General features: G+C 37.4%; 2 protein-coding genes across 2 annotated transcripts; one reads left to right on the top strand and one right to left on the bottom strand.

Moving 5' to 3' along the window:
* The first annotated feature begins 1,161 nt into the window (after nucleotides 1-1,161).
* Nucleotides 1,162-4,433, top strand: LOC114355796 (uncharacterized). The gene is made up of 2 exons (XM_028308816.1): nucleotides 1,162-1,516; nucleotides 2,192-4,433. Exons 1-2 carry the CDS (start codon nucleotides 1,341-1,343, stop codon nucleotides 3,459-3,461), a joined length of 1,446 nt encoding a protein of 481 aa, XP_028164617.1. The 5' UTR covers nucleotides 1,162-1,340; the 3' UTR covers nucleotides 3,462-4,433.
* A 4,614-nt stretch (nucleotides 4,434-9,047) lies between these two features.
* HDAC3 (histone deacetylase 3) lies at nucleotides 9,048-14,474 on the bottom strand. The gene is made up of 5 exons (XM_028308809.1): nucleotides 13,939-14,474; nucleotides 13,339-13,527; nucleotides 12,490-12,764; nucleotides 10,398-10,585; nucleotides 9,048-9,192 (listed from the first exon to the last, which is right to left on the bottom strand). The coding sequence occupies exons 1-5, from the start codon at nucleotides 14,177-14,179 to the stop codon at nucleotides 9,048-9,050; spliced, it is 1,038 nt and encodes a 345-aa protein (XP_028164610.1). The 5' UTR covers nucleotides 14,180-14,474.
* Between the last annotated feature and the right edge of the window lie 508 nt (nucleotides 14,475-14,982).

The following is a 14,982-nucleotide window of genomic DNA, read 5'->3' as shown; positions in this document are numbered from 1 at the left end:
GCCAAATCATATTTGCCAAAATTTCTAATATTTACCTATTAATAAAAGGTAGGGTAGGTATAGCGTTGTGCCACCTACCTACTTACTCACCGGAAAAAAGTCCTTTTAATAAAATTAAAGTCGTACAAGTTCTAGAACCCTTCTGAAATTTCCACTACCTACAAAAACCGAATTTTAATAATGATCATAATGTAAAATAGAAATAACTGGGTACAATTTTATATTTTATAACGTAGTAAGTAACTTGTAATTTAGCACAAGGTAATGTAATATTATTATTTCAACTAAATTACCTTTTAGACTTTAATAAAGTCCAATTAATTTAAGGCATGATATTATATTAAATAAATATAAAGATACAGAGCACTTTAGTGAGATAGATACTTACTATGACAAATGTAACATTTTTCATTACAAAATTTAGTTTTAGGTGTAAAACTCATCTGAGGAGAATGAAAAATAAATTAATTTAAAGGATAATTCACTTTGTTTTTATTAATTCATAATTATCTAAGTCGTGTCCATTATTTAAAATACCCACCTACCTACCCTATAACACCTGGCCCAGGACCCAGTAGAAAACTGTTAACACAAACTAACGAATCAAACTCCATAATAGAAAATTTTTGTTTTTATTATCCTCTCTTACTTATATTATAATTGGTGGGGTCGAGTAGACTAGGTGCCTCATATAAAATATGACTTTTATGGTTAGCGTAGGAACTCTACCTGGTACCCTACCTACCCTCCATAAAAAGTCTTCATAACGCACACACGCGGCGTGGTGGCGTGGTCGGTCTGATTCAAATTCTAGTTCTTTATGACCAAATCGGTGTATTCGGTGTCGACCAAATGTGCGCACATTACGTCCCTAATTAACAGTCCGATTAAACGATAACTATCGGCCTGTAAAAAGACTGTAGTCTGGACTCTAGCTCTAGTCTACTTGCACGTTTTTTTAGCTGAACCAAAGGTCATTAGATAAACAGGCAACAAATCAAGACGGACCATGACTCTTGGAGGACCACATCAATGTAAAATGAAAATCGTGAACGTGAACGCATCCTTAAGACATTGGCGAAACTACCAAACGCAAACTGCGAAAGCCAAGAAAAAAAAAGTTAATCAAAATAAAAAAAAAACAAAATGTCATAGGCCAAATCGATATAATTATGCAAATGGAATCAAAACAGTGGATTGCAGTGTAACTTGAAATGCTCATTTCAGAAAGAAAATGTAACAAAGAATTTTGATTGTTGTCTTCTACAGCTGCAATACTTAGTGATATTAATTGAATTAACCTTATTTCTATTTCCCTTGTATGAGTCTCGGTCCTCAAAATGTCGCCTCGTAAACAGCCATGTAGTTTATTCAAGTTGTGCATCAAAAGCTGCGTCAATTTAATTAATTCTGCTTGCTATGTTATTGAGAAAAGTTATCCAGAGAATATGTTTGACGAATATGAGAGTCATTTCTTGGATTTGAAGTGCCATCTGATGTCAATGCTGCCAGTCAGGTATCTAACACTTGTTGTTTTTATCATCTGTTTGCTAAACTTATTTTCCAATTTAACATTGTGAAATGTGCGAACATATTTAACTAATTTATTGTACTGCTCTAGTGCAACAACCTAAGAAACCATCCTTTATTATAAAGTATGAAACCTTAAAACATTCCAGTCATCCATTGATTTCACTTCTAATAAGAAGTGAACATTTTAATCTAGTTGTTTGGATAGTTGTTACACTTATAGCAGTCTCAAAACAGAGCCCCGATTACGGTAACTTTTAACGTCTACAATCCAGACGCGTTTCTGATTCTGCAATACGATTGGTCAAAACAGCTGACGTACGCTGTTGAACGACCAATCGTATCGCAGAATCGAGAAGCGTGTCTGGATTGTTGACGTTAAAAATTACCGTAATCGGGGCTCTGTATATATTTTGATAAAAGTTGAACTTTAGCCCAGCAGATATTGTAGTTAAATCTAAAAGAAATGTACACATTTCATTACCTATTACGCAGCTGACTTTAAACTGTGCTTAGTAGAAAATGAAGTAGGTAATGAAATAGTAACTTTGCTTATTTAGATATTTTTTCAATTTCAATGTACACTACTACAATTTAATAACTTCCAACTTATTTTTTGATAACTTTAATAACATAAGCTAATGCATTTTTAATTTTCCAGGTTATTTGATGTCCTCTGTTCGGAAAGAACATGCTGCCAATACCGAGGAGACCCTCGAGTCCAGCTCCATGTCCTCACGCATCCCAACATGACCGTCTTCCGCAAATGCGACCTTGACAACGGCATACCACAACATTTCTGGATCGAGACCTTGTCTAACTTCAGCCGTTTAGTTGTCTTAGATCTCAAATTCATCTGTACCGATGAAATACTCCAAGTTATCGGCGTTAGCTGTCCCCTACTCGAAGAAATCAACATTGTCTCTAGAGTAGACATCTGTAAATATCTCTTCAACGCTTCTGTTCTAGTTAGAAATGTCTCCGATGCTGGTCTTTGTTCTATTGCACATTTGAAACATCTACGAGTTCTGGCTATGGACCCGCCGCGGAATGAGAGAGCAAATCGCGTCGGTCGCTGTGTATCTCAAGCTGGCATCATAATGTTAATCAGCGAGCTTCCATTTTTAGAGGAGTTGAGGATAGAGTCGTGTGATATTGGGTCGACGTTGATAGGTACCGTCATGGACATTGGACCTTTGAGTCTCAGGAAAATTAACAGCCATTTTGCTTCGGCAGATGGCATCAGAAAGCTTATAAAAATTTGCCCATTTTTAAGGGAATTATCAGTCACACATCTGTCAGAACACAACAAAGATGCAATATTGGATCAGATATCATTGAGTGATTTACGGCTAAACAGGTTGGATTTATCATTCTTCTCCTATACGGATTCAATGCAGCGACTTTTAAGTATAAAAGGCAACTATTTAACTCACTTCTCTCTTTGGGAGATTGACCATTCATTGACATTGGATGCCGTGTTATCCATAGGACAGTTTTGTCCTAATATAAGTACCTTGTGTCTTATGACTCAGTCAAAGTGTCTTGCTATACCTAGGTATTTCAAGCGACCAGAAAAAATATTCTCTAAGCTCAAAAGTTTAACAATAGGGAATGAGAATTTTAACATAGATCAAATACTGACATTCTTTCTCGATTGTACTCAGAACTTAGAGAAACTGGTCTTGAAGTATCAGACGATTACTAATTTAGATTCTACGTTAATGCATTTGTTAGAGAAAGGTAGTTTCAAGAACATAAATTTTCTATGGTTGGACTGCACTCTGGAGGTGTCCAAAGAGGTTGTGAAACATGTGATTCACACATGCGAAAAGTTACAGATGTTCACCGTGGACTTTACGGAAGAAATGACAGATGTAATTAAATATATTAATGAGAATAATTTGGATTTGAAGCTAGGTAGCTATTAGCATTCACTGTTTGTATATTTCAATGTAAAATAATTTAGAAATAAATATTTTATTATTTTTTACTCAACGGTTGTGTCATTTTTCACCTTTAGAAATAAAAAGACTAAGTTTTGTATAGAAATATAATTTTACTTAACTTATTAATGAATATTTACATCTGTGATTAAAGCAATAAGTTACATATTATTATTTTAAACATAATCATTGAATTTATGTATAAAAAATGATTGTCATTATTGATTTAATAGTAAAGTTTCGTTCATAGGAATAAAGCAGCTTCTCAGCAGCATCAGTAATTTTAATAAACAATTATATACACAAATGATAGGCATTTTTAATTGATCAATATCATAAGAACACATTATTCAATAATACATAAAACATTTACAGTTGCTAATTGTTGCCTAAAGCTAAATGCACTTACATAAAATCGTAACTTACACTAGGCTTGCACGTTGTTTTTAATAGGAAGAAGACTTCTTTATAATTAAGTAGACTGTAGGTAATGCAGTTTAACTCTAGGACATTTTATCCAATGAAAAAAATTGAATATAAAGTGTACCTAGTCCCTAATCCCAAACATTTGATACATTTGCAGAAATGCAAACAACTTAATATTATTTCTATTTGCACTACAAGACTATAATTTATTATGATTCTTATGGTGCGTCCACACTGGGCGAACGGGCTCGCGCGGCAAACTCGACAACCTGGCTCACTCAAAAGCAGGGTGAGCAGGATGACCAGCGAGCCCGTTCGCCCAATGTGGACGCACCATAATAATAACAAACTTGACGCGAAAAGGGACAACACGTTTTACAGGTCACAGATGGACACAGTTAATTACGCTTACAAGAAGTCAGTACTGACACGCGTGTGTAAACGCAGCCTTATAATGTTACAATTATGCCCGTTTTCACCATCAATCTCTAATTTTTAAGTGACCTCTATGGCAGGGTTTCCCAATTTTTTTTTGCCAAGGAACCCTAATTGATTATACTTTTCCTAGCGGAACCCCCGTAGGTACTACTCCGCCCGCACGCCCTGCCCCTCCCTTGAGCGTAAACAAGTCGGTGCGCGCGAACAACGTCAGTCACGAAACGTGGGATAATATTTTTTACGGAACCCTTGCGGCCTTTCCACGGAACCCCAGGGTTCCGCGGACCACCTTTCGGGAACCGCTGCTCTATGGTATACACTTATAATATGAATTTTGTTTTCAAAGGGGTCACTTAAAAATTGGGGTGAAAACCCATTAGATCAGCTAATGGAGCAGAATATTTCTTTACACAGCCAACATTCCTAACTTAACTGTTAAAAAACTTATCTTTCATAATACATACTCTTAGAAAAAGGATCGAATCATGAAATGAAACCCAAAATTTATACATTTCAAGCTTGACATTAGTTTAATTTCAATATTTGGCGCTTTCACAGGCCAGAATCTATTGTAACTTCATAATGGCAATAAGTTGAAAAAAATACAATATTGTACACTATCTTTGTCCAGAAATGGACGTCATTTGGCTGAAACGAACGAACACAAATTATGACAAGTCGTCCTATCCAATATAATATCCTAAATATGAGATCTCTAATAAATTACTAATAAGAGTCATCTCTAATTTCTTTTTGTCACTATTTCTAACTAAATTCACTCTCATTTTGTGTGTCCAGTACACTGGCAACACTATAATATCCTCACTTTGCATATCTGTTAGTTAAGTCTATTTTAATTTCCTATCTACCTACCTGAGGATTATGATTCCTAAGAAAACTATTTCTATCTAAAGTTTACAACCCGCTAGTGGTCGGTAATGGTTCACTCTCACTCGTGTCCGACACGGACACCGTTGTAACGTCAGTGTCCGGGATGGCCGCCCGCGTGTCCGAGCCACCGGACGCGTCGGCGCCGATCTCACATAAAGTCTTTTTCTTTCTGTCTCAAGTTTACAACCCGCTAGTGGTGGGCACAGTTTCACTCTCACTCGTGTCCGGCACGGGCACCACTGTGACGTCGGTGTCCGGGATGGGCGCCCCCGTGTCCGGGCCACAGGTCGGCACCACTTTCGCTGAATATCTAACGAATACCCAATTTAACGTAACATAAAGTATATTTCTTTCTGTGCAAGTTTACAACCCGCTAGTGGTGGGCACAGGTTCACTCTCACTCGTGTCCGGCACGGGCACCACTGTGACGTCGGTGTCCGGGATGGGCGCCCCCGTGTCCGGTCCACCGGACGCGTCGGCGCCGATCTCACTATGTCTAGCGAATACCCAATTTAACGTAACATAAAGTCTATTTCTTTCTGTCTCAAGTTTACAACCCGCTAGTGGTGGGCACAGGTTCACTCTCACTCGTGTCCGGCACGGGCACCGCTGTGACGTCGGTGTCCGGGATGGGCGCCCCCGTGTCCGGTCCANTTAAGTAGATTAGTAGACTGTAGGTAATGTAGTTAAACTCTAGGACTTTTTATCCAATGAAAAAATTAAAAGTGTAACTAGTCCCTAATCCCAAACATTTGATACATTTGCAGAAATGTAAACAAACAACATTAATATTATTTCTATTTGCACTACAAGACTATAATTTATTAAGATTCTAATAATAACAACTTGACGCGAAAAGAGACAACACGATTTTACAGGTCACAGATGGACACAGTTAATTACACTTACAAGAAGTCAGTACTGACACGCGCGTGTAAACGCAGCCTTATAATATAATATTATTATGTCCGTTTTAACCATCAACCTCAAATTTTTAAGTGACCCCTATGAAATTTTGTTTTCAAAGGAGTCACTTAAAAATTAGGGTGAAAACGCATTAGATTAGCTAATGGAGCAGAATATTTCTTTACACAGCCAACATTCCTAACTTAACTGTTAAAAAACTTATCTTTCATAATACATACTCTTAAAAAAAGGATCGAATCGTGAAATTAAACCCTAAAGGACATTGGGAACTTTAATATGAGAAAATGCCCCACGGCGGACAAAGATGAAACGTATTTTATTTCAAAGCTTTATACTTGTAGGTATATTCACTTGAAGCGCTATGTTGTGAGATATTACGTCGGCCGTTTGGTGTAGTGGTTCGAAAACGGACTACTATTACGGAGGTAGCGGGTTCGATTCCCGCACAGTACAAACATTTGTGTGCATGAACATATTTGTTTGTATTGGACTGGGTGTTTTCTATGTATAATATGTATTTACAAAAAAAAAGTATTTTAATTACGTCTATATCCGTTGGCTAGTACCCATAGTACAAGCTTTGCTTAGTTTGGGACTAGAAGCGCAGTGTAAAATGTCTAAGGATATTAAATTTATATGGGAATTCTGAGATATGACGAGTCTAAGTTGAAAATATATTTGTCTAAAATGATTTGATATTTTTACACGTTATGTTGTTTGGCATTGCAGAGTAACCAATAAAAGTAAATAAAATAATATAAATAAATAAAATATTATAAAATAAATACTTAAATTAATATTAGACAACATATATTACTCCAACCCAAAATAAGTAGCTAAGGCATTTGTGTTATGGAAATTGGGAACGACGAACCACAACACACCCAAACCAGAGACAATGTGATAAGATCGTTTTCTATATTGTCCCGGCCGGAAATCGAACCCGGGACCTCAGGATTGGCCCGGCACACCTTGAAAACCGGTGTGTGCGTCTCTCCGCCACGTAGGTCGTCAAAAATGTTACCTAAATGTAAAATAAAATAAAATATTAAAACTTCATTTTCTCAATATTTCCATATAAGAGAGAAAAAAAAATGCACGGAAATTCATTGGATATTAGTATGTTTCATCTGTGATAGGTTTCGTTTGTGTCCGCTACTTTTCGAAAAGTGGGGCAAAAAGTTCCCAATGTCATTTATACATTTCAAGCTTGACATTAGTATAACTTCAATATTTGGCGCTTTCCTGGCCAGAATCTATTGTAATTTCATAATGGCAATAAGTTGAAAAAAATACAATATTGTACACTATCTTTGTCCAGAAATGGACGTCATTTGGCTGAAACGAACGAACACAAATTATGACAAGTTCTATCCAATATAATATCCTAAATATGAGATCTTTAATAAATTACTAATAAGAGTCATCTCTAAAGAAGTACATCTGCTTGTTCTGGCTATTGGACAACTTGTAAATTATCTACCTACATAAAATTTGTTAATTTCTCATGTGACTAATGTTTTTAATGAGAAATAAATGTTCTTTAAACCTAAACCTAATTTCTCTTTATCACTATTTCTATAACTAAATTCACTCTCATTTTGTGTGTCCACTGTCCAGGTACACTGGCAACACTATAATGTCCTCATTGCATATCTGTTAGTTAACTACTTAAGTCTATTTTAGAGTAATTTCCTATCTACCTGTGACGTCAGTGTCCGGGATGGCTTCTCCCGTGTCCGGTCTACGGAAGCGTCGGCACCGATCTCACATAGTCTTTTTCTTTCTGTCTCAAGTTTACAACCCGCTAGTGGTGGGCACTGGTTCACTCTCACTCGAGTCCGGCACGGGCACCACTGTGACGTCGGTGTCCGGGACGGGCGCTTCCGTGTCCGGGCCACCGGACGCGTCGGCACCGATCTCACTATGTCTAGCAAATACCCAATTTAACGTAAATGTACATAACTGCCTAAAGATTTTAACCCGCTAGTGGTGGGCACAGGTTCACTCTCACTCGTGTCCGGCACGGGCACCACTGTGACGTCGGTGTCCGGGTTGGGCGCCCCCGTGTCCGGGCCACAGGTCGGCACCACTTTCGCTGAATATCTAACGAATACCCCATTTAACGTAACATAAAGTATATTTCTTTCTGTGCAAGTTTACAACCCGCTAGTGGTGGGNTGAATAGCGCACGGTAATTTCCCTAATGTGCGGTAATTCTCCTAATCAGTTCTCAAAGCGAGTGCCTACGCATATGTATTATTTGCGAGAATCCCCGAAAAAACGTAAATAACTAACGATGACGTAATCATCATCTAGACCCCCTACCCCCCCATGTCATCCAAAATAAGCAAAACAGAGACCCCCCCACCCCCCCTTGGTGCTTACGTAATACTTGAACGGCCCCTTATCAGATATTTACTATTTATGTATTCGACATTAGAGTGAATAATCCAGAAAAAGAATATTTTTTTAAAGGCCTTAATATGACTTTTTGTAACTTTTTGGACTTTAAATAAAAGCCGTCATTATTATAAGCCATTTTGTTGATGTTTAGCTTAAAGATTAATGTATTTCATTTTATTATAATTAATACTACAACAATAAAAAACTACAACAATTTCCTAATGGAAATTGTTGTAGTTTTTTAATATCCGGTATCCGGCCGGATAGTGAGTTACTATCCGGTATCCGGCCGGATAGTAAATTTAGGCCGGATATCCGGCCTACCGGATAGTTACCGGATATCCGTTTCATCTCTAGAAATAAGTGTCATAAAACATGCAAAAACAAATTTACTCTGTTTAGTCCAAATGTTAACTGGCACAGAATTCCTTATGGCGTTAAGCTCAAATAAAAAAAACAAAGAAGCAGACGCCACAAACGAACTTACTTGCCAACCTCTGGATGCAGCTGGAAGTCTGGCGCGAAGAACTCCAAATACTCGGTGTAAGGTAACTCGTTGGATATGTTGTCGTCAACTAAAAGGGACGTCTCGTACGTCCAGCAACGCGCGACGTTTCGTAAGGTGTACCTGTGAGGAAAACCAGTAAACTTTAATTAAGTAGAAAGTAAAAAAAGAAAGAAAGAAAGAAACATTTATTGCCATGGACATCACAAAAGACAAAAGAAGTAAAATAAAAAAAAAGCAAATAAGACAGAGGTGACATAAAACATACAATGAAAGAGCAAGTAAACTAAGCAGTGCCACCCTGTCGCACAGCGATGCCCATCGCAATGGGACCCCACTCAGCATATGCCGTGGCCCCCGATGAGGGAGGCCACGACGCTGGTTTTCAGTGTGCCCCATGCCGAGTGGGAGTCACGGACAGTACGTACACTTAGGCTGAGTTGCACCGCCTAACTTTGACTGTAACTATAACGATAACCAGGTTTTTTGTATGGAGTTTGACAAATTTTTGACGTTTGGCATGGAAAGTATGATGGTGCAACCCAGCCTTACCACAGTATGATAGAAAAGGAAACATTACTTTATTTTTGAAAACTGCATCCAAAGATTTCCGAAAATTCGCTTGCCACGCTCGCTCGGGAATCGAACCTTCTAAAATCTGTTAAAATTACACAGACTAAAATCTGTTAAAATTACACCCTGTATTTTATTGCACGAATCGGTGACGAGCCACAATGCCACTGCCAGCTATCTTTTCGTCGTCGACCTTGACAATGCTTGTTTATTTTGCCGATTTTCATTTCGACCAAAGGACATCCACTACTGCACAAAAGCCTCCTGCACTTCCCGCGACCTAGCTATCGACTAGATCGTCAGTCTACCAAGAGGGAGTGGGTGCTCTGCCTATATTACGTCACGGATCAGAATCCGTGTTCGCCATTCGAGAACATTTCTGCCCTAATGACCATCAGTTTTGCAGTTTATTTCATTACGTCGCATCCTTAGAAACTAAATACTTGTAAATATGAAGACTAAAAAAACTGAATCGCAATATGTGCTGGTAAGCGCACAAACTCAACAACGTCTGGACCAATTTTCCCAATTCCTTTTTTTTTAATGTTTGTTGAAGTCGGATGGTTGAAGAAGGATGGTTTTTACGGCGAGAAAAATTCGAATAATTTCCGGGAAAACCCCGTGCGAAGCCGCGGGCGGAAAGCTAGTAAACAATAGTAATAAAGGTTAACTGGCAGAAAATGCCCAATAAGAAATGTCCATTAAGTTCGCCTTATGTACCAATTATATGACATAAATAAATAAATTTATCTCACCCTCCGCCCCCAACCACGAGCGTAGGCACGTTAAGGTTCTTGACAAACTTGACGCACTCCCCGTGGCCGCGGGTGGACAGGGCGAAGCACCCGAGCCGGTCGCCCGCTAGCGAGTCCGCGCCGCACTGCAGCACTATAGCAGTCGGACGGTAGAACTCCATAACGTTCGATATCACCGGCTTGAACACCTGGAAATTGAGGGCTCGATTTAAATGGCAATGCCAGGTTTTGTATAGAAGGTGTCGTCTTTTTTTTTTCGCGCGGCCCTCGACCAAAGTTTGTTTTTTTATTACAAAATAGTGCAATAAACCAAAATTAGTATAGCATATATACCTCTAAACTCAGTCTGAACTGAGTTACAAGCATTAGAAGTTTGATGATTTTACATACTAGATTTGCTTTTTGCGCGCAAGTTTTGTAAGAAATTGCAACAAAATATTGCGCTATTTTTTTATTGCGCTGATTCTACTTCATACTGATGTCTGGAGCCTTTAACGGATGGTATTGTTTGTTTACACATACAATGTCACTATTTTGTTACAATTTCTTACAAAACTTGCGCGCAAAAAGCAAATCTAGTANGCTATTTTTTTATTGCGCTGATTCTACTTCATACTGATGTCTGGAGCCTTTAACGGATGGTATTGTTTGTTTACACATACAATGTCACTATTTTGTTGCAATTTCTTACAAAACTTGCGCGCAAAAAGCAAATCTAGTATGTAAAATCATCAAACTTCTAATGCTCGTAACTCAGTTCAGACTGAGTTTAAAGGTTTACATGTCATAGTAAGTTTGGTTTATTACACTATTTTGTAATCAAAAAACAAGGTTTGGTCGATGGACGCGCGAAAAAAAAAAGACGCCAGTTTCCGGCATTGTCTTTTTAATAAACTTTTTTTAAATCAGTATGTGACAGGTTCGTTTGTTTCAGTCGAAAGACGTCCACTGCTGCACCTGCCTCTCTCAAGGTTTTCCACAAAGACCGGTCCTGGGCCGCCCGCATCCAGACACCTCCCGCGACCTTCACAGATTGTCGGTCCACCATCTAGCTAGTGGGAGGCCTGCCCACACTACGTCTTCCGGCTCGTGGTCACCATGTGACAGGGATTTGACCATAATCCACACCTAATGTTTATTGAGAAGAAGTCCAGAATGGTACGTAGTGCCTATTCAGTCGCCTTGAAGAGGCCCGAATTATAGTGAACGAAAGACAGAAGCAGGCAGCGATTTCCAGTTCCTAGCTGTGCGCATTATAAAAGAACAAAACGCTTAGTGCAAGCTGGTGGAATCTCGAAAATAGACTATCTTTACCTAAAAGCTGCCAGACTTAGGCGCCTTCAAATTAGAGGCGTAAGGAAGAACTGCAGTGGCGCCACTAATACTTCATACAATTTCTAAAAGCACAATGCACGTCGCGACGCGTCGTGCTTATCACTGTAGTGGCAAACTGCATGTATCAATTCCAGCATAAATAGTGTTAAACGAAATCTCTTCAAAGACTGGTTTGATGTGCATTCTTGAAAGGTGCTTTTCTTTTTGTATTAAGCTTTAATTTAATTAGTAGTAGGTAACTTTGGCTTGGTAACTTCTTTTCTATTTTTGTTTATTGATAAACAAGCATTACTCAGGCTCTAAATGTGAAAACATGTTAATAGTTATAAGTTTTCTAAAATGTTAGTCTACATAGTTTCTACACTGTATTGTTTTCCTTGTAAAATAAAAATAAAAAATAAATAAAATTGGTTTGGGAGTTTTCAAAAAAAGTATTAGTTTGGTCTATGACTATTCATATGATAGTGAAAGCTATTCTAGTTCGGGACCACATAAAGAAAAATGTAAGTTATTGTACTCCTATCCTACGTCCTACTAATATTATAAATGCGAAAGTTTGTATGGATGTCGGGATGTCAACATGTTTGTTACTCTTTCTCGCAAAAACTACTGAACGGATTATGATGAAACTTTACAGTATTATTGTTTATAACCCAGAATAACATATAGGCTATAATTTATGATGATCTGTGAGAAACTAAATTTCACGCAGGTGAAGCCGCAGGCAAAAGCTAGTGATTAATAAATATGATCTTACCTGCACATAGCTTTGGTCATCAATGCCTTCCTTAAGTGGCACATTCACAGAGTAGTATCTACCACTTTCAGCGCCAATTTCATACATATCTCCTGTACCAGGGAAGAAGTAATTGCCGTATTTGTGGAAACTGACGGTCATTACTCTATCCGTCAGATAAAAAGCCTCTTGAACGCCGTCTCCGTGATGCACGTCAATGTCTATGTACAGAACTCGAGGGTGGTATTTAAGCAGCTCTAGTATTGCTATCACAATGTCGTTTACGTAACAGAATCCTGAAAAATATAAAGTTCACAGCAGGGTTCGAGGATATATATCAAGGGATATATATCAAGATATATATCGGATATATATCCGATATATATCAAGCCGGTTTTGATGATATATATCAACTTTTAAAAATTGTTACTGTATTTGTACTTTTTGACAAAGATTTTTATTTTTTTAGTCGTTTTTGCCGTATTTAAAAGAATATTTTATGTTTTTGCTTTATTTGTCTGATTTTAAGTTTTAAAAACATTAAAAAAATGTTTAAGAGTAACACTAGAGTAACACAATGCATTAGTATTCATGAATAATACAATAAAATAATTATGGCTTTCATACAAACTTGATATATATCATAAATATCCGATATTTTGATATTTATAATAAATATCGGATATTTTCGAACCACAGTGAGTTCACAGTCCTCACAAAAACTTCAGGTTTCCTCTTTATCAAGTAGATGTAATGTAAGTAAATAAAAATATAGTCTCCTAAATGGGATTTTCCCAAAGGGCATCCTGCATTTAATGGTTTTTAAAATGTGAACAATATTACAAAAAAATATTCTACTCTACTACTTACCTGAAGGTTCAAATTTTTTAGCATGGTGCAGTCCTCCTGACCAGTTGATAGCAATATCACACGAGTTGTTGTTTAACTTCATGGCACCTTCCAACGAAGCGCCGGTGTACATCGAACAGAAATCAAAAAGACCCTCGAACACAGGACAATCATCGCCTACGTTGTAATGCAGCAAGTCTTTTGAATAACCTTACACAGAAATTAATTTGATGTAATGATACTTTAAAAATATTTGAAGCAAGGACCTAGCACAAAAAAGTGACAAACGCATCTTTTAATGTTTACGTGGGTCTAATATGTTATTAAGGGCCGATTTTTCAATCGTCAGATAACTTTTAACTGGAGAATAAACTTGTCACTTTGACATATTTTCCATATTGAAACTGTCAACGTGCCAAACTTATTCTTCAGTTAAAAGTTATCCGACGATTGAAAAATCAGCCCTAAGTAGGATTAAAACGGAACATTACTTTTTATAGAGTAAGTTCAAGAAATAACAAGGTATTATGTTTGTAATTAGGTAGGTAATGCATAGCAAATCTATAATTTCACAATACTCATAATACTTTAGCAGTGAACTAAAAAATTCAAGTGGCTTACTTTGTATATTTTGTGGGGTGACATTCTGCAAGAACTCGATGTAGTCTTCACTGTGGAAGCGACACATATCGTGGGCACTGGCTCGGTAAGGCTTGTAGATCTGCATCTTTTTATGCAGACCATAGTTGAGGACCAAACTATGCGTCACGGATAACCTGTGAGGTTTCATAGGGTGCCCTGGCCCATAATGAAAATTCCCCACGTCCGCGTTATAAAAATAAGCAACCCGATGCTGACTCATATCGGATAAACAAACACGTATTCCTTCAAAATGTAAATAATACCAAGAATTAAAGCAATCACTATCAAACGTTTAGTTAGTTGAATGTCACCTAACATAGCAGCTACTCCATTCTTTTATATTGAAATCACGAAACACTAACACAATGTGGGAATAACTATTGTACTTTGTAAGTTGCCTAAAACCCGAAAAAAATACTTCAACGCACAAAAATTCTGAAGAAAACTGTGAAAATGCATGGAAAATGCAGTGCAGCACCAACCAACAAACACAAAATCACAGATTATAAAATCAAAATCACAGATTTGAAAGAAAAAAACCACAGATAAGGAAAACTTAATGTGTCAGTGACAAGAATCACTCTCATGCCGCTTTTACATTATGCACATGAAGCTACAGATAAAAATGGAGGCCACACTCCGAATACCTACTTGAAGCACAAACTAAAGTAACACTATCTCGCTCTCTGTGGGCAGACTCGCTCGTTCTAAATAAACAAAAAATATATAATTGCTCAAATTCAATGAAACCAATGTAAAATCTTTATTTCTTGACATAGGTATCATTAAAAATGATAAGTGTAATTACTGGTAAAACGTTTTAGGAAGAAATTACTGTAAAAAATGTGAAAAATGTTTACAATGATCCAATGTCGGAAATCACGAAATAAACACTTACGCGTGGAATCTTATGTCACTTCCAGGACACCACGTACTACCGCAACCACGTACTACAAAATTTTGTACCAATTGATTCTTGTGATAAAACAATGATTATTTCCTGTAAACAATCTCAAACGAAAT

This window comes from Ostrinia furnacalis, unplaced genomic scaffold, assembly GCF_004193835.3.
Source record: "Ostrinia furnacalis isolate ACB-3 unplaced genomic scaffold, ASM419383v2 OfSCF2514, whole genome shotgun sequence".
Classification (NCBI taxonomy): domain Eukaryota; kingdom Metazoa; phylum Arthropoda; class Insecta; order Lepidoptera; family Crambidae; genus Ostrinia; species Ostrinia furnacalis.
This window is presented reverse-complemented; position numbering and strand designations above follow the sequence as displayed.

Bases quoted from the DNA above. Each gene is read 5' to 3' on its own strand.
- LOC114355796 (XM_028308816.1), top strand. From the start codon at position 1,341: ATGTCGCCTCGTAAACAGCCATGTAGTTTATTCAAGTTGTGCATCAAA. The intron at 1,517-2,191 runs GTATCTAACACT...TTAATTTTCCAG, and splicing joins ATGTCAATGCTGCCAGTCAG to GTTATTTGATGTCCTCTGTT.
- HDAC3 (XM_028308809.1), bottom strand. From the start codon at position 14,179: ATGAGTCAGCATCGGGTTGCTTATTTTTATAACGCGGACGTGGGGAAT. The intron at 12,765-13,338 runs GTAAGTAGTAGA...TATATTTTTCAG, and splicing joins TAAAAAATTTGAACCTTCAG to GATTCTGTTACGTAAACGAC. The intron at 10,586-12,489 runs GTAAGATCATAT...CTCAATTTCCAG, and splicing joins ATGACCAAAGCTATGTGCAG to GTGTTCAAGCCGGTGATATC.